General features: G+C 48.0%; 2 protein-coding genes across 2 annotated transcripts; both read left to right on the forward strand.

Moving 5' to 3' along the window:
• The first annotated feature begins 8,490 nt into the window (after window positions 1–8,490).
• Window positions 8,491–12,076, forward strand: LOC123403191 (organelle RRM domain-containing protein 1, chloroplastic). The gene is made up of 9 exons (XM_045097144.1): window positions 8,491–8,863; window positions 8,945–9,042; window positions 9,573–9,810; window positions 9,903–10,000; window positions 10,114–10,179; window positions 10,804–10,875; window positions 11,315–11,383; window positions 11,472–11,578; window positions 11,664–12,076. The coding sequence occupies exons 1-9, from the start codon at window positions 8,553–8,555 to the stop codon at window positions 11,769–11,771; spliced, it is 1,167 nt and encodes a 388-aa protein (XP_044953079.1). The 5' UTR covers window positions 8,491–8,552; the 3' UTR covers window positions 11,772–12,076.
• Window positions 12,077–12,174: 98 nt separating this feature from the next.
• LOC123403190 (tryptamine benzoyltransferase 1-like) lies at window positions 12,175–14,422 on the forward strand. Its single transcript, XM_045097143.1, has 2 exons — window positions 12,175–13,149; window positions 13,240–14,422. Exons 1-2 carry the CDS (start codon window positions 12,778–12,780, stop codon window positions 14,194–14,196), a joined length of 1,329 nt encoding a protein of 442 aa, XP_044953078.1. The 5' UTR covers window positions 12,175–12,777; the 3' UTR covers window positions 14,197–14,422.
• Window positions 14,423–19,487: the final 5,065 nt, after the last annotated feature.

Here is a 19,487-nt window from a genome sequence, read left to right on the forward strand (position 1 = left end):
GGAATGACGAATGGGTTCCGGGAGTTCACCGGGGGGGGGGGGGACAACCCACCCCGGGGAAGCCCATAGGCCATGAGGATGGCGCACCAGCCCTTAGTGGGCTGGTGGAACAGCCCAAAAAGGGCCCTATGCGCCATACAAAGGAAAATCAAAGAGAAAGAAAAAAAAGGGAGGTGGGAAGGAAGGGAAGGACTCCCACCGACCAAACCAAGTCCAACTCGGTTTGGGGGGGAGCCTTCCCCCCTTGGACTCGGCCGACCCCCTTGGGGCTCCTTGAGCCCCAAGGCAAGGTCCCGTCCCTCCCACCTATATATACGGAGGTATTGGGGCTGATTTGAGACGACTTTTCCACGGCAGCCCGACCACATACCTCCACGGTTTTTCCTCTAGATCGCGTTTTCTGCAGAGCTCGGTCGGAGCCCTGCTGAGACAAGGTCATCACCAACCTCCGGAGCGCCGTCACGCTACCGGAGAACTCTTCTACCTCTCCGTCTCTCTTGCTGGATCAAGAAGGCCGAGATCATCGTCGAGCTGTACGTGTGCTGAACGCGGAGGTGCCGTCCGTTCGGTACTAGATCGTGGGACTGATCGCGGGATTGTTCGCGGGGTGGATCGAGGGACGTGAGGACGTTCCACTACATCAACCGCGTTCACTAACGCTTCTGCTGTACGATCTACAAGGGTACGTAGATCACTCATCCCCTCTCGTAGATGGACATCACCATGATAGGTCTTCGTGCGCGTAGGAAATTTTTTGTTTCCCATGCAACGTTCCTCAACACATCCTATGTACTACGCAAATCAAAGGAAGGAGAGGTCTATGCCAAATTCGTTGGTCCCCGTAATGCATTTCGATTCTATGCTATTTGGGTCCCTAAGACTCTTGTAACTAATGTGAAAGGCCCCATGACAAAATGGGTACCTCAAACCAAGTCTTCATTCGTTACAGGTTGTTTTCTCCGGTGGAGCCAAATGGGTGATCGACAGTGGATGCACCAATCATATGATCGGAGATAGTAACTTGCTCTATGACTTCATGCAAGCCATTCGACCATACATGAGCATTGTATTTGGTGGAGGGTCGAAAGGGCAGGTAATTGGGTTGGGCAAGGTGGCAATCACTAATGACATGTCTATTGCAAATGTCATGCTTGTCCAATCCCTTCAATATCATTTACTTCCAGTTCGCCAATTGGCTTCCGTCGGTTATGACACATTATTTGGACTAACGGATGTGAAAGTCTTTAAGAGAGACACTCTCGAAGTGGCCTTTGTTGGAGAGTTGGATGGCAACCTTTACACGGTTGATTTCTCGAAAGAGAGCACTTTCCATACAACTTGTCTAATGGCCAAGGCCGACATGGGATGGCTATGGCATCGCCGGCTCGCCCATGTTGGCATGAAAAATCTTCAAAATCTCTTAAACGGCAATCACATCCTTGGACTAACAAATGTATCTTTTAAGAAAGATCGTGTGTGCAGTGCATGCATAGCTGGGAAACAACATCAATCAAGACATCCACCCAAGAACAATGTATCCACTTCGAGGCCGTTAGAGCTCCTTCATGTGGATCTGTTTGGGCCTCCTTCATGGGCAAGTCTTGGAGGGAAAAAGTATGGCCTAGTCATTGTTAATGATTACTCAAGATATACATGGGTGTTCTTTCTCAAGTCCAAGGACGAGACGAAGATCACTTTCATTGACTTTGCCAAACAAGCCCAGCGAAAGTTTGACAAGGACATCAAGGCAGTAAGAAGTGATAATGGCTCTAAGTTCAAGAACTACACCCTAGAAGAATTTCTTAGTGATGAGGGGATTGAACATCAGTACTCCGCACCTTACACCCCTCAACAAAATGGTGTGGCAGAGAGGAAGAACAGGACACTTGTGGAAATGGCAAGGTCCATGTTAGATGAATACAAGTCACCACATAGTTTTTGGGCTGAGGCCGTCAACACAGCATGTCATGCATCAAACCGGCTTTTCCTCCGATCAATATTGGAGAAAACTCCATATGAGCTCCTAAGTGGGAACAAGCCCAATGTTAAGTACTTTCGTGTGTTTGGATGTAAATGCTTCATCCTCAACAAACGGGAACGGTTAGGGAAATTTCAATCCAAAACAACTGAAGGGATTTTTGTTGGCTATGGGTCAAACTCTCATGCCTACATAGTCTACAACAAATCCACTGGATGTGTTATAGAAACCTGTGACGTGACGTTTGATGAATTTAACCGCTCCCATGGGGAGCAAGTTGATCTAAATGATGCAGGTGAAGAAGACTCCCCACAAGATATCTTAAACATGAGTGTAGGTGCACTTCTGCCTATGGAACAAAGACCCCATGATGATGATGAAGATGATGAGAGTATCTTGCATCCTCAAGACAGTTCACTGCCTGTACCTCCACAAGATATTAACATACCCATCATGCCAGTTGTTGAGGATCAAGTGGGAGAACATGTCTCTCACCCTGATGACACTCAAGAACAAGTTGATCTTCACGAGGTAGACCAAAGTATGGGTGTGTTTGATGATGAACCTCAACAGGTGCAACGGGAAGAGGAATATCTACCCCCGCAAATAAATGATCCATATGTTGAGGACGTTGATGATGGAAACGAAGTTGAACCTCGTGAAACCTTGACCTCCATCATGCCACGTGTGGCCGGTCGTGTTGATATTGATCAAATCCTCACAGGTGTGTTGGAAGGTAGAGTGACTCGTAAACAATTAACAAACTTTTGTGCTCACTTTTCGTTTGTCTCTAGTACCGTGCCACACAGGGTTCAGGATGCATTATGTGACAATGACTGGCTACTTGCTATGCAAGAGGAGCTAAACAGTTTTACACGCAACGAAGTATGGTCATTGGTAGAACGACCAACTGAGGAACATAATGTCATTGGAACTAAATGGATTTTCAAGAACAAGGAAGATGAGAACGGGACTGTCCTACGCAACAAGGCAAGGTTAGTAGCACAGGGGTACTCCCAAGTTGAAGGTTTGGACTTTGGTGAAACTTTCGCCCCTGTTGCTCGTCTTGAGTCCATTCGCATTTTATTGGCCTATGCTGCTTTCAATGGTTTTACTTTGCATCAAATGGATGTGAAAAGTGCTTTTCTTAACGGTCCTCTACAAGAAGAGGTATATGTATCACAACCACCTGGGTTTGTTGACCCTCATCACAAAGACCATGTATATAAACTTCACAAGGCACTTTATGGTCTTAAACAAGCACCCCGTGCTTGGTACGATCATCTTAAGAAGTTCCTACTCGATGATGGCTTTGTGGTGGGGGTGATCGATCCCACTCTTTTTACTAAGAGGGAAAATGGTGATTTGATCTTATGCCAAATCTATGTAGATGACATCATTTTTGGCTCTCCTAACATCCATTTGTGCAAGAAGTTTGCGGCTCCATGACCAAGACCTTTGAGATGTCACTCAACACGGACTTGAAGTTCTTCCTTGGTTTTCAAATACAACAATTTCAAGAAGGGATTTTCTTGTCTCAAACTAAGTATCTCAAGGACATTCTTGAGAAATTTGATATGACAAATGCTAAACCAATGAAGACACCCATGGCCACCGATGTAGTTCTAAACGAAGACTCAAACGGTATTCCTTTTGACCCATCTACTTACCGCTCCATGATTGGTTCGCTGCTTTATCTTTGCGCATCTACACCGGACATCATGTTAAGTGTAGGAATATGTGCTAGATTTCAAGCTTACCCTATGGAAAGCCATCACACGGCGGTTAAGCATATTCTTAGATACCTTGTTCACACCCCAAAGTTAGGCTTATGGTACCCTAAGGATGCAAAGTTTGATCTTATTGGGTATTCTGATGCGGATTAGGCCGGTGATAAAGTGGGATGGAAATCCACTTCCGGTGCATGTCAGTTTCTTGGACGCTCGTTGGTAAGTTGGTCCTCGAAGAAGCAGAACTGTGTTTCTCTCTCCACGGCCGAGGCCGAATATATTGCAGCCGCAAGCTGTGCTACTCAATTGTTATGGATGAGGCAAACACTAAAGGATTATGGTATCACATATCGACACGTTCCTCTTCTCTGTGATAATGAAAGTGCCATAAAGATCTCCGTGAACCCAATTGATCACCCTCGCACAAAACATATTGATATTAGGTATCATTTCTTGAGAGACCATGTGCAAAAGGGTGACATTGATATTACCCATGTGGGTACCAACATGCAGTTAGCCGACATTTTCACCAAGCCACTTAGCGTAGCTAGGTTCTGTCAACTTAGGCGTGAACTTGGTATCTTGGAGCTTGACAACATATCTTGAAATCTTGCACACATACCTACACTCACTTTATGGTTATGTCTTGATGTGCGCATATATCTAGGGGGAGTGAGTCGTAATTCTATCTTTTAAGCTTACAACGTGCGCAATGCTTCTAGGAAAACAATGTTCATATTTTGTTTGCAATACCATGCAAGTCATCATCATCAAAACAAAAATTATCAGAACTGGCCTCTCCCTTCTCCTCTTTCTCGGACGTCCAGCCATGCTCGGACGTCCGGCGGCAAAACCTCCTCCGGTCGTCCGACCAGTGTCGGTCGTCCGACGCCAGAACAACCTCCGGACGTCCGGCTCCCTCCGGACGTCCAACGCCTCAGGGCCTCTATATAAAGCTCGGCGCGGGGCTGGGCTTTTGCCCTAACCCCCAGCGCCCCTTTTGCCCCAGCCGCCGCCGCCAGTTCGAGGAGCTGCTCGTGGAGCTCCTGCCCAGCGCCGCCATCCTCGAGATCGGGCCGATCTCCTCCGCGGATCCCTCACCTCTTTCTCCGTATTCTTCACGGGATCCAACCTCAGGTGTTGCGCTTCATGGGCAAGACCAAGCACACCACTCGGAAGACCGTGGCCGGCTCATCCTCCCGCACCCCTATGAACGCGAGGTCAGACTCGGATGAGCCAATCCGTCCTTTCAAATGGACTGCCCGGCGTTCTCCGCCCCGGCGTTCGCCGTCTCCCTCGTCATCTGATGGTGCTGACCCCGACTTTGAGGAGGAGCTTGCCACCAAGGACCTTCCTGAGCACGTCACTCGAAGGTCCAAGCCAAAGCCCGGGACTCGCAGGGCGTCCTACATGCCGCCATCGCCTCCTGCCCAGCCTGCAGGTGAAGCTCGCCGCATCTCACTTGAGCCTCCTGCCACGTTAGGTCGTGATATCACAAATTTCACCACACTGGGCGCAGCTTCCTATCTCACTTTCCGCCGCGACATAGATCAATACGAGGTCGTTCGTGATTCTACGGATTCACGTTTCCGCACAAACGTCCAGGCGGACATCTTTACCACTGTCATTGTTCCTAAGGGGTTATCTAATCATCTTTTTATTGATGTTGAGCATATTCGCATGCACCCGGCGAAATATCTGGGTGCCATTGAGCTTATTGAGGCATCGGGGCTTGCCGCCCCGTTTGCTTTTCATTGCGACTATAGTGCTGCTACCATTCACCAGTTCTATGCCACATGTTATTTTGGCTCCGACAACACTGTCAGCTGGATCACCTCTGATGTTCGCTTCAAAGCCTCTTATGCCACTTTTTTTGCCGCACTGGGTTTCCCCAATTCCGGCTACAAAATACATAAGGATGATCCTAACCATGCGCCTAAGACTATTGACGTGTGTGGACATCTTCTCAAGCCACTCCGTGAGCTTGATGCGGATGAGCGCCTGAAGGACCTTAACCAGGTATCTATCTGGCGCTCCCCTTACTTCATTATTTTTCAGTGTCTCATCCGCACCATCTATCCCAAGATGGGTGATAAGGGCTCTTGCAGTGGCTATTGTATCGACATCATGTATCACTTGTTCGAGAACCCCAAGAGCAAAATCAATGTGCCCCATTTCCTATGGCATGAGATTCGGCTTGCTAGCTTTCAGTACAAGCGAGCCTTTCCTCATGCTCCTTTCATCCAGGCACTTATTAACCACGTTGCTGATTTCTCTGTGGCTACCACTCACACCCATCGCAAGTGGGTCATTCCCGCTCACATGGCGGATGACTTTGCTCCCAAGAAAGCCCCTTCTTCCTCCACATCCACTCGCCGCACTGCTGCACGGGCCGCCACCCCCTCATCTAGCTCTGCTCCTCTCGGTCGCATTGCCAAGTTCCTTGGCAAAGCTCATTCTGCTTTGATGAAGGCTGTCTCCTTTCAGTGTGGTCAAACCCATGACGTGGTTTCCCGCCTAATTTCCTCCAAGAATGCCCTCAAGGCTCGTCTGAGAGCCTCAGGCGCTCTTGATGTGAGTGATGATGAGGCCCCTCCTGCTGCTCCTCCTACTGATTTTGGCTTCCCGTCTGGTCCTGAGTGGTCTGAGTTCTTTGACGAGGCCGGGGACATTGGCTTGGCTGATGATGCTGATGATGATGGTGATGAGCTTTGAGTTTGATTGGTGCTGTTGACGGCTCCCTTTTTGGTACTTGGTGCCAAAGGGGGAGTAATGTATCGTTGTTAAACTTTTATTATCGTCACTTTTTAGTCTTTGGAGATTTCATGTAATGGATAAAACTCATGTATGGCTACTTATGAATGGTTGTGACTCGCTATGATATCATCATAGACTATTATGTCTTGCTTCCTTATCTCTATGATGATTTATTATCCTTCCATGTTGATCCATTGGAGCTTCAATTTCTTTATCATGCATATCTTAAGGGGGAGCTCCGTACTAAATATCTCCTAGACTATAATGTATGTTTAATATTTTTGAGACCTATGTATATGTTGTCATCAACTACCAAAAAGGGGAAGATTGAAAGTGCATGCTATGCCCCTAATCGTCTTTTGGTGTTAATGACAACACATACATAGGAAACTAATCCTATTTGTTGAGTGTATCTCAGGACGGCAAGTACTTTAAGTAGATTGAGATTTATGTGCCAAAGGTTGTCTGAAAAGATTGGTGATTTATAGTTCGAGAAGGCTTGGGATTAAGAAGAGATGATGAAGAGTAGTCTTTTTAGTTTACTGATATTGAGTATAGGGATCCCGCACTATTAAGAGGGGATCACAGGTTCTGCGATAAACTTGCTCATACTACATCTCTACTATCATACCAAACACCACATACTATCCACTCTGTCTTCATCTCAATGCATGTCCAATTGCCTCGGACATCCGGCTCCCTCCGGACATCCGAGGGCCAGACGTCCGGCTGGCTTCGGAAATCCGCAGCCAGCCGCCAGAAGTTTGTGAGGCATATAACTCGGAAATCCGGCTCCCTCCGGACATCCGAGGGCCGGACGTCTGGCCAAGCTCCGGAAATCCGGAAGTCTTCACCAGTAGAATGTGTGCTCTATATCTCGAAAATCCGGCTACCTCCGGACGTCCGACCCCCATCGGAAATCCGGTAGCCACCACCAGTAGAAATTGTGCTGTATAATACGGATTTCTGGGCCACTCCGAACGTCCGTACGTTGATGAATTCAAATATGTTCAGGCGCATCTACAGGCCTCGGACGACCGACCCCTGTCGGACGTCCGGTCGCTGATGAATTCAGAAGAGTTCGAGTCGTGCCTACAGGTCCCGGACGACCGACCCCTGTCGGACGTCCGACATGTGTCGGACGTCCGGACCCTGTGTGACTTATTGCACCTCCAACGGCTGGATTTCACCCCACACTATAAATACTCTTCTCCCACCTCGTGAAAGGGTGTTCAACACAGCTAGAGTACACCCAAGAACACCTTTCCTCTCACTCACTCTTGTCTACACCAAATCCTAGATCCCAAGAGCATTTGTGAGCCCCTTTGAGTGTTGTTCCAATCAAAAGATAGATCGTCTCCCTCTCCTCCTTCCCACCAAAGTGATTTGTGATTTGAGCAAGTTTTGAGCAATCCCCGTGATCTTGTTACTCTTGGAGGTTGGAGACTCCTAGGAGGTAGGAGTCTTCGGAGAGGAATCAAACCATTATGATATCCCCCGGAAAGTTTGTGAAGGTTTGGAAGCCACCTCAAGGCTTACCACTAGTGGTTGAGAAACGCCTTCGTGGAGTTATCTCAAAGGGAGAATAGGGTGAGCCTTCGTGGCGTTGGTGTGCCTTCGTGGTAACATCTGCCCCTCTAACGGTGACGTAGCTTCCCTCCAAGGAAGTGAACATCGGGATACATCCTTGTCTCTCTCGGAGTTTCGGTTATTCCTAACCCTAACTCTCTACTTGTGTTAATCCTTATTACGTACTTGTATTTGATCATTGTTTACCGCTTGCCTTGCCTCACTCCTAATAGCTTACTCTTTGTCTTAGCAATTATTAGTCTTACACTCATATTCCGCACTTTAGCCTAAAATTGCTAAGTAATTATTAAAATTTGGATTTATACCTATTCACCCCCCTAGGTCTATCTCGATCCTTTTCACATGGCACATTTCTTATGAGGCTCATTGGGCTCACTGCTGTCGTACGGTCCACAGACCAACACCGCCACGAGATATTTCCCTCTCGGCCCACCACGAAGCTCGTCATCTCCTTGCTAGCCGGTACCAGCCATTCCCACGAGCTCCCACCTCTGGCAATGGATGCCGTCCGCTCTTCCCTCCTCGGCGGCGGCCTCACTGTGTCCACCGCCACCGGCGCCACCTCCCAAGCGACTTCTATCCCACACATCGCCCCTTCTTCTCTCCCTTGGGCCACTCGCCGCCGCTTCCTCCGCCTCGCCGCGGCCGCGTCACCTCCCTCTCCGCTCCCCGCCTCTTCTACCCGCCCGCGTTGCTCCAGGTGGGTGGTGGTAATGGACGATCCGCCCGCGCCAGCGGTCGGCAGCGAGGTGTCCCGTGCGGAGGCCGTCGACTACTACGTCGCCACACTGGCCAGAGTGTTAGGAAGGTGACTCTACTAGTTTCCCTTCGGTATCAGTGGCAGTACGTAGATGATGCAATCTCTGATACCCAAGAGAAACGTTTGCAGTGAGCAGGAGGCGCAGATGTGCATATATGATGCTTCGTGGGACAGGAGCTACGAATTCTGCTGCGAGATCGATGAGGAAGCGTCCAAGAAGCTTTCAAGTATGTTGGTGAATTGCCATGCCTGTGCAAAGTAATGAGCTATTTTTTCAGTGGGAGTTTGAATTCTAGGGAGACAGATGCTTTCAGTTGATAACATAGCAATCGATTCTGCTGGACTGTGATGGTAATAGGGTAACACATGTGACATTTGTACTACAGGTTTGATGATGACTGGAGTCGTGCTTGCTGTTTCTCTGAATAAATCAGATTTGTGTACGTTGTAGACATCAAACATGTGGTGGTAGTATGGTAGTAGACTAGTACATTTTGATAAGTTCTGTAGTGTCAGATTGTGTCAGTACATATGACTGATTCATTGGGAAAGTAGCAACTTTGAATAACGAACGAGTAGTACTCATGAAAGCATCTCGCTGGAAAACTTGAATTATGTGGGACCTTGTGTTATCAATTTCAGAAATGAAATTGTGGGGAAACCCCTTAAGTCGGAAAAAAGTACCCATGAAAGCAAATCTTAAAGCATACATGCTTTCAACTCGTATATGTTATCTTATGATCTTTCAAATTTGCAGAGATGCCTGGGGTATTAGCTGTTCGGATGGTTAAGGGTGATGTGTCAGAGAAAGATAATCCCAGCTCGAGCATCTCACCAGCTAACCTTGCAAGCTTCAGTAATGCTGCTTGTAACAACTCTTCTAGCGAGAAAAGTGAGTTTTGGCTTGTCCGAATGGAGAAGCCCGGGGTTGAAGTTGTGACACAAGCACAAATGGTAGACCACTATACCCAGATCCTGATGAAAGTCGTGGGGAAGTATGTAGAGTATCATTGGCAACCTACCTACTACTTTGCTATATATGTGCTCTGTGAGTGATACGAATAATTGTATATTTTCAACTTCCTAGTGAAAAGGATGCACAAGTTAGCATATATCACGTTTCATGGGAAGAGAATTATGGCTTCTGCTGTCATATTGACGAACAATGTGCAAAGGAGCTAGCTGGTAAGCATCATGTGTTATATCCTCTTGCTTAGATAATTCTGTATGTATTTTATTTACTGCCAATTCTGCCTTTATTTATTCAGAAATACCAATAATTTAGCTTTGTGCACCAGATGTTCCTGGAGTCATATCTGTTTTACCAGATTCAAATTTTGGATCAGACAACAAAGATTACAGAGGTTTGTATATTCCCTTCTGTTTCTGATGACCTCCCATTTATTTATTTATGCCGGTACTTGAATCCTATCATCATGCTATTCATCTATGTGAATATTGTGGATTTCATTGTCAAACAGAAATCCATTGTTGCTGTTCAGAATGTACAGTCATGGTTCACTCTAGTGGGGCAACACAAACTTTCAATATAAAGTTGTTTTAAACTTTATTCTTTTTATTCTCATTCCTCTGGTAGTTCTTTGATAGCAAATGCATTGCTGTCAGTGTTAACTCCAAAGTCCAACTCATCAAAGGGATGAGCAAGTCTCTTCTGAGGTTCAAGCTCGGACATGATCGTTCTACCCTGCTTGTTCTTGTCCCTTGCTTTTTTTTTACTTGACAATGAGGGACAATACAATTATAAAGGTATCATTTCTTGTTCCATGCCATTATCAGACTGATGTCTTAATCTGATATAAACCTGATGCATCTTAAATCTTTTACATCTTATACACACTGGGAGTATATCTAGTGTGGACTCTGGAATACATTTACAGAACTTGAATTTTCTTTCCATGCTTCTAAGCAAGCATTCTAAGCAAGCATGGTGGAAAGAGCCAGATTGTAAAGACTTATTGTGGTTTCAGGTGATGATAGCTCGAAATCCTCAGAAGCTACCCAGGTTGCTGATGTCAAAACTAAAAGGCTTTTTGTTACAGGTGAAGGGCGACCTATACTGTCTATGTACTTGCCTTGTTTTTTTTATCACCTATCGCTTACACGTGGATTATGCCCTCTGCCTTGCTCTGAAGTAATCTTTTATGTCTTCTCTTTCAAAAGTGAAGTTCAGTCAATTAGTGAATAATATATCCAATTTTCTATACTATGGAAATCAAAGTAGTGTAAATCAGATAATTCGACCCTATTTGAGATTTCGTGTTGAAGTTTAAACCTGCTAAGAGCCACATAGACATATTGGTTCAATACAAAACAAAGCTAGGTTGAAATTAAGCGAGTCTTGGACACCTGTTGACCACAAACTTCTGTTACTTCCTTCTGTAAGACAAGCAACCATTATTAAAAATAATAAGTATATACAGTGGTAGAAAATCAGTTCTGTTTTGATTGTCGTGTCACTAATTTGGCCTAGCATGGCAGGACTTTCATTTTATACATCTGAGAAAACTCTGAGGGAAGCCTTCGAGCCATTCGGTGAGCTGGTTGAAGGTCTGTGATACTAGCAAGAAATGTTTGCACCTAGCCATTACACATTTTCATCTGGGATACTGAATATTGTGGAATTACTTTATTGCAGTCAAGATAATAATGGACAGGATATCAAAAAGGTCAAAAGGGTACGCCTTCATAGAATACACGACAGAAGAAGCTGGTGGTGCTGCTCTGAAAGCAATGAATGGAGAGGTAGCTGGCAAAATTCTGTTTTTGGATAGCCTTTACATGAGATCAGTTTATCTTATTAAGCTTACACCTATACTTCTATGTGCAGATAATAAACGGCTGGATGATAGTTGTTGACATTGCTAAAACCAAATCAAATGACCGTCAAGCCCCATTCAGCTCTTCCAGTTTTCGACCACGTTTTCACTCTAGATGAAGCTTTCGTTTACACAATTTGGGAGCTAGATATTAGAGATTAAGTGACTAGTAGTGGGTAAATCCCATAGTTTCTTGGTCCAATTGTATTTTCATGCGCCATGCTCTTTTGATAGTTGAGGGAGATGATAGTGATGTCCCTTTAGTACGAGGTGATCTCCACGAAGATATGTAGATACAGTTCAAGTGTAGAAGTATCTGGTATTTACCAAATCAATATTGACTAGGTGATCTCCACGAAGATATGTAGATACTTTACGGCCTAGAAGCAAATAAATATCAATCAATCTCTCAGATATTTGGTAACACAATAGAACAGATTAATTATGGGCACATACCTATTTTTTTTATCAGTTTAAGAAATAGCTGGAAAACCTTTACTTTATAACCAAAAAATAATCTTATTTTGTCTATTTTCTTTGCATCACGATTTGTCCGGTGGCAACGCACGGACGCATACCTAGTCAATATAAACAACAATAACTTCCTGAATCAAACTTCAGGAAGATCAAATGTTTCAGGTTTGGATCCAGCTGATATCGAATTAAGTTTCAGGTCTTCCAACATATGGTAAATTTCTTGGGACCAATTAATGAGACGGTGATGCCCATCAGAGGGACAATTTTGACGTGAGAAGGCAAAAAGTTCATGCAGAGACCTGGTGTAGGGCGTCGGAAGGCCATGTTGCTGCCAATGTTGATGCAATATGATGTAAACTTGAGATCATGGGCTACGGGGGTGGTGATCAGAGATGGCAAGGGACGGTTTTTGGCGGCAAAGGTTATCCCTTTCGCTCTTGATGCTGCTTCAGCGGAAGCCCAGGCGGTCCTTGATGGCATACATCTAGCCAATCGTGTCCCTCAACTTGAAGCCTGTTGCAACCGATCAATCTGTAAGCTAATAGCACTAGTTAGGCGCAGTGTTCACGTCGATAGTATTCCAGATGGAAGTCGCAGAACCATCTATATATCTCAACAAAGCCAACTCTGTTATAACGTGGGGTTGAAATGGAGACGACCGGCGGCAAGATGCTGAAGCCGGCGTACTCGGCGCCGCACCCGCTCGCAGGCGAGATGGTCCCGCTGAGGCTCTTCGACCGCGCCGCCATGGACATCTTTGTCTCCCTCATCCTCGTGTACCCCGCGCCGACTCCGTCCAACGAGGCGCTCGTGGAGGGCCTGCGCAGGGCTCTCGCGCCGTACCCTCACCTGGCCGGACGACTCGCCGTCGACCACTCAGGCAGGCGTTCCATCCACCTCAGCAACGACGGCGTGCTTGTCCTAGACGCCGAGGTCCCTGTCGATATGGCGAGCGTGGTGGCCGACGGATGCTTTATCACCGCAACCGAGGGACTGTATCCTGCACTGCCGTTGCCGGAGGTAATTAGCTTCATCCATATATAGGATGTACGGCGACGTCGGGCACCGGCAACTAATTAACAGTTGCATTGGCATGTCTGGGACAAACAGGAGAACGTCGGGGCGGCGCTGCTGCAGATCAAGCTGAGCCGGTACAAGTGCGGCGGCCTCGTGATCGGCATCATCCACCACCACCACGCGGCCGACGGCCACTCCTTCAGCAACTTCCTCACCACATGGGCCAGCGCAGTTCGCCAAGCGAGCGAATTCGCCGCCCCGTCCCCTTTCCTCGACCGCGCGGCCACCGCCGTGCCTCGGAGCGTGCCGACACCGGCGTTCGACCACCGGTGCACCGAGTTCAGCGGAGAAGAAGACGATCGTCGCAGCTCCTACTCCCACCCCAGGTGCAAGATCAAGAACCTCACGTTGCGCTTCACGGCCCAGTTCGTCAGAGAGCTCAAGGCCCGCGTCGGCGCCCCATGCAGCACGTTCCAGTGCCTTCTCGCGCACGTGTGGAAGAAGATCACGGCGGCGCGCCGCCTGAAGCCCGACGAGTTCACGCAGGTCAGGGTGGCCGTGGACTGCCGGGCCAGGGCCAGCCCTGCCGTCCCGCCGGACTTCTTCGGGAACATGGTGCTGTGGGCATTCCCCAGGCTCCAAGTCCGGGACGTCCTGGGCTGGACCTACGGCGGCGTTGTAGGCGCCATCCGCGACGCCATTGGGCGCGTCGATGCTGCGTACATCCAGTCGTTCGTGGACTTTGGGAGCGTGGCGGACGCGAGCTGGGAGGAGCTCGCGGCGACGGCGCCAACCGCCGGCACGATGCTCTGCCCGGACCTGGAGGTGGACAGCAGTCTGGGTTTCAGGTTCCACCAGATCGACCTCGGCAATGGGCCGCCATCCGCGTTCCTCATGCCGGACTTGCCCGTCGAGGGGCTCATGACATTTGTGCCGTCGTGCTCCGCCAAGGGCGGCTTGGACGTCCACATGGCCGTTGCCGAGGATCACGTCGCGGAGCTTGAGCATATATGCTACTCCTTGGACGAAAGAGCTACACCGAAGTTGTAAAATGCTCCGTTAGTTTGAACTTTGAAGGCCGCTTTCCCACTCACACTCTCTCCAAAGTTTGTGATTATTCCATTTTCTTTCCAGATATATACATACAACTCAACAACGATGTGCACCGCCAGCTAAAATTTATTTTCGTCAATTTGTTCAGGTGTAAATGGTACAGATATGGACGGATCGACCATCCTATGCTCATGAAATAAATGTGTTATTGGACCTGAGAAAACAAATACTACGAACTAGAGGGTTGTTCGGGGAAAAACAACTTGCTTCTCTATCCAAATTGGTATCCATACCTAGGTAGCTGCAGCATCCAGTTATCCGAATCCGGAAGACAAAATTTTCTTACTGAAACTTCTTTAGTTGAACGCGAATTGGACCTTGTTTCACTGAACTGAGAAAAATATGAAAATATTGAATATCGATATCTGACCGAACCAGTCAGAATCTGTTAGCAACAATTTCTGCATTTGCATTGGTTTCAGGAATATCCATATATGATTGTGAATATGGCCACGGAAATACGATTTCTGGGAAATTCGTATGTACCTGACCACATCCGTAAAGCCCAACTGTTCATGTTAGGTTTTTTCTTCTTCTATATTGATGATTGTGCAGGTGCATATAGGTGCCGGTGTCGAGCGATTTAATACCAAATTGCAGTTCTACGCTGACGCTATGCGGCGTAGCATGCTCAGCTAATAATCTCCTTCCAACGCACCGAGTACCACTTTAATGATGATTTAATTTACCCACTATTATGTCATGTCCGTCTATTTAGACAGGGAGAGGTACTGCTCTCTTCTCCTACCCCCCCATAGTTCCCACTTCCCACCCATTTTTGTGTTCCCTTCTTGCAGGCCTCTACTCTTCCATGACTACCCAACCACCATTTATTCTTTGATTTGTGATATGTAACTACTTTGCTATATTTACTGTTGAAAACCTTTATGCGTGTTAAGTAGAAGGAAATGTCAGTTAACTTGAAGGTCCACGTTTTTAAGTAGAGCTTTTACTGTTTTACATGCTGTTATATTTGTACTTGCGGAAGGAACACAATCATATCGTGACTCTTTCCCTCTCGTGACTGCGGCGGTTAGGGCACTTCACAAAGATATGTAGATACAGTTCAAGTGTAAAACTACCTGAAATTTACCAAATCAATATGATATATTCGGATGTTGCATTGTCCATATGATCATGAATGGACCTCTCGTGTGATGTATTTCTATCAACGAAAAGATACAACCTTCCAAAAATGAAAAATGCATTCAATATAAACAACAATAACTTACTGAATCAAACTTCAGGAAGATCAAATGTTTCAGGTTCGGATCCAGCTGATATCAAATTAAGTTTCAAGTCTTCCAACATATGATAAATATCTTCGCTTTCTGTGTGTAACTTGTCTGCAGTGACAAAGGAATGTACACTGCCATCAACCTCGATCCAGCTGAGCCCAGGCTTCTTCACCACCCCATGCTCCTCCATCCTGCTTCTTGTCCTCTTCAAGTCATCCCATTGACCAGCACGTGCATAGGCGTTTGATAACAAAACGTATGAGCTGCCATGGTTTGGCTCTGTGTCTGCCAACTTCTGGGCAGCAACCTCTGCCATGTCGACATTGCCATGGGTTTGGCAAGCAGATAGTAGTGAGCTCCATATCACAAAGCCCTGATCTTCTGGTAGACTACTAGCGAGGTTGAAGGCTTCTTCCAAGAACCCAGAACGACCAAGAAGATCCACCAAACAGCCATTGTGTTGGATCGATGGCCTAATACCCATGCTGCGCATTAGGTTGAAGTACCTGAAACCTTCATCAACAAGACCCCCATGGCTGCAGGCATTCAAGATGGCCACGAAGGTGACACCATTCGGCTTGACGCCCAATTGCTTCATCTTGGCAAATAATTCCAGTGCCCTCTCTGGGTGACCATGTGCTGCAAAACCCGCAATGACAGAGGTCCAGTGCTCCACATTCTTGCTGATGACGCTTGAGAAGCATTGGTATGCCGCACCCATGCACCCACACTTTGTGTACATGTTGATCAGAGCAACACCAAGAGCACCATCCAGTGAGAACTCCAGCCGGATTACATAACCGTGTGCGCTCCTCCCAAATCCAAGCAGACCGAGACTGCGAACAGCCGATATGAAGGCAACCATCGTGGCCTCATCTGGCGTCAAACCATAAACCTCCGTCATCTCAACAAACAACTCCACTGCCTCTTGAGCCCACCCGTGCCTAACGAAACCAGCCATAACAGTATTCCAAGAAACCAAATTCCGCTCCGGCATTTCCACAAACACCTCCCAGGCGGCATCCAAGTCGCCGGCTCTGACAAGCCCATCAAGAAGCACGTTCCAAGAAACCAGCGTCCTCTCAGGCATTCCATCAAACACCTTCCGCGCGTCACCCAGGCGTCCGAGCCGCGCGTAGACACGGGCGAGGGAGGTGGAGGCGTAGACGCCGGAGACGGAACTAGGGAGCCCGGACTTGACGAGGAGGGCGTGGATCTGCTCGGCTTCGGCCGCAGCCGTCAGCAGCCGCGCGCAGGCCGTGAGGGCAGGCACCAGGGCGGGGTTGGCGGCGAGGGCCTGCCCGGCGACGTGGTGCACGCGGAAGGCGCGGAGAGCGGCGTCTGCGGGGGGCGGCGCGGCGCGGCATCTGATGGTGGTAGCGCGTTTGAAAGGCGCGGGCTTCCGCGAGAGATGGGGTGTATCGGGGCAGAGTAGAGTGCAAACGAAGGGGCTCATGAGGGACTCTAACCATGGGCCTATGGTGATGGAGTCCGGTCCTCTTATTATTGTTTTTTTTGGATTTCTATTTGGAAAATGTTTCTGTACGACACGCCGGCCGAGTGATTTGGCCGATCGCATGCCGCGCGTTGGATTAAACACGATCCAACCAACCATTTGCTTTCTCTGCCACATATTATTTTTCTCATCTGAACCTTATCTTTTCCGCAGTGCTCCGTCTCGCCTTCTCCGCCATAGCCTTAGCAGCTTCGAGCAATCTTTCCTTCCCACCTTGCGATGCACCTCCTCCATCGGGACGCTGCTCCCATGGATCGTCACCCCGAGGTACTGCTACGACAGGGCGCCATGGCCTTTGAGCTCACAGGTCAAGGCCGCCATGGCTTACGAGCACGGGGCGAACAGAGACGGAGGACAACTACGAGCTGCTGTGGGTGCCATGGCCTATAAGCTTGGAATGGACGACGACAGGGACGACTATGAGCTGCTATTGACGACATCGTCGATCATTTTGCTACGGGGAGAATCTCATCGGAGCTGGGAGCACAACCAACACCTCCCATGTTACAACAGGTGTTCCAGAAAGCTGCCACACGCACCGCAAAAAGCTGCAACCAGCGACGTCAAATCCTGAAACCGGCGAGCGTCATAGCAAAAAGTTACAACCGGCTTCCAAAAAAGTTTCAACTGGCGTCCCAAAAAGCTTCAACGACGACGACATATGTCAGGGTTGGTTACTGTCAATACCAAAAATGATGCAACCGCATTGCAAAAAGTTACAACCGGCATCGCAAAAACCTTCAACCAGCAATGACGAAAATCATGGCCGAACGTTGATGAAAGCTGCAAGCGGCCAAAAAAAGCTTCAACCGACGAACGAGGGAGCTTCATCCACGACCAGGAGATGCTGGAAGCGGTCTTCAGGGATGCTACAACCGTGACATGAAGAAGTTGGAACCACCTTGTTTTGATGCTACAACCATGGTCGGCATTACTGGAGCGGCTTGGAGATGCTTCAACCATGGATGGTCTTTGCTGGATGGCCAGCGTTGAAGGAGGGTGAAAGGAAGGAGGAAGACGTCGGGAAGAGGGACGACGTGCAACAACGGTGAGCCAACGAGCGGCGCGACGGGATCTGCAAGTGGGAGGTCACGCGAGGGCGACTAGCAAGCAGGCGCCGCGTGAGAAGAAGAAGACGCCACGAGGAAAGGAGACTCGTGCATGAGTCGCGAAGTTAATAGTACGGTTACGGACGTCCGGATCGTGCGGCTGCCAGGCGGCCGACCGAAAGTTTTGGGCTGGCGCGCCGGCGCTGAGTACTCGCCTTTCTATTTTCATGCCTTAATTGGTTAGTTGTGTTCAGTTTTACCGAAGCCAAATTACTTTTTGAGGAGTAAGAGCAACTCTAACGCGCCGATTCAAACAAAAAATGTTTTAATCTATTTTTTGTCCGTTTTAATCACCCATCCGCCTTTCCGTGTCTGTTTTTTTAAATGGGTCAGCTGGTGCACCCAACAAAAAGCAAGTGGACGACATCACAGTGACTGTAAAATGAATACGAGAGAGGTGAATGGGGATGGACCAAAAAATTAAATAAATAAGAAGAGGTGGGTGGGTGGGTGGATGACAAATGGGCCAGGTCGGACACACACGGACGGTGCAGACAGAAAAAACGTCCGCTTTGTGTCCGCCTGCGACCCTAATATGACCCAAATTTGCGTCAAAAATGGATCCGCGCGGACACAAAGCGGACACAAAATGAAAATGAGTCTCTGCGTTTGGTCATTATTTTTGTTCGTACGGATCCAAATGGACATGGACGGATGAAATAGTCCTTCCGTTGAAGTTGCTCTAACCATCAAGTTTATTTATCATAGTCCACATGATGTGGGATACATTGGAGGTCATGGCGCTCGCTAAACCAGACATGACGACCTGGACCTCTAGAGAGTGTTGAAGGGAATATAGGGATTGGTGGAATAGTTGTTGTATTGCTTGAGCCTCATGGGCATATATATAGGAGTATAATGATCAACTTGAAATACAAGGCAAGGTAGGACAAATCCTAGTCTATCTCATATTTCCTAATAATCAATATATTCAACATCCCCCCGCAGTCACAATGGTAGCGATGCAGATGGTGAGACTGGAGAAGAATCCGAAGATAAGCCAACAGTCACCCCCCCACAGTCATAACGGTCGATGCATCACGGAAGTTGTGGCTGGAGTGGAAACCGATGAGGTTGCTCAAGCAAGGCGGTAGCCCTTTGTGTCGATGTCGAGGTAACCAAGAGCGTAGGATGGTGTAGTCGTGGTCGAGGTAGCGTGCGAAGAACGTCGTGGTCAATGTCGATTCGGGGTAGCCGGTGTCGAGGAAGTCGCCGTGAAGCCGCGGGCATAAGTAGGCGCCGAGTTAGGGGTGGGCGCAGTGGTGTCGAAGTAGTGATGCGCCGAGAAGGAGACGTAGTTGACGACGCATCGCGCCGGGTTTGCCAAGCCCGGGGACACATCGTGGACGAAGGCACGCATCGCTG

The sequence above is a fragment of the Hordeum vulgare genome, chromosome 6H (genome assembly GCF_904849725.1).
Source record: "Hordeum vulgare subsp. vulgare chromosome 6H, MorexV3_pseudomolecules_assembly, whole genome shotgun sequence".
In the NCBI taxonomy this organism is placed as follows: domain Eukaryota; kingdom Viridiplantae; phylum Streptophyta; class Magnoliopsida; order Poales; family Poaceae; genus Hordeum; species Hordeum vulgare.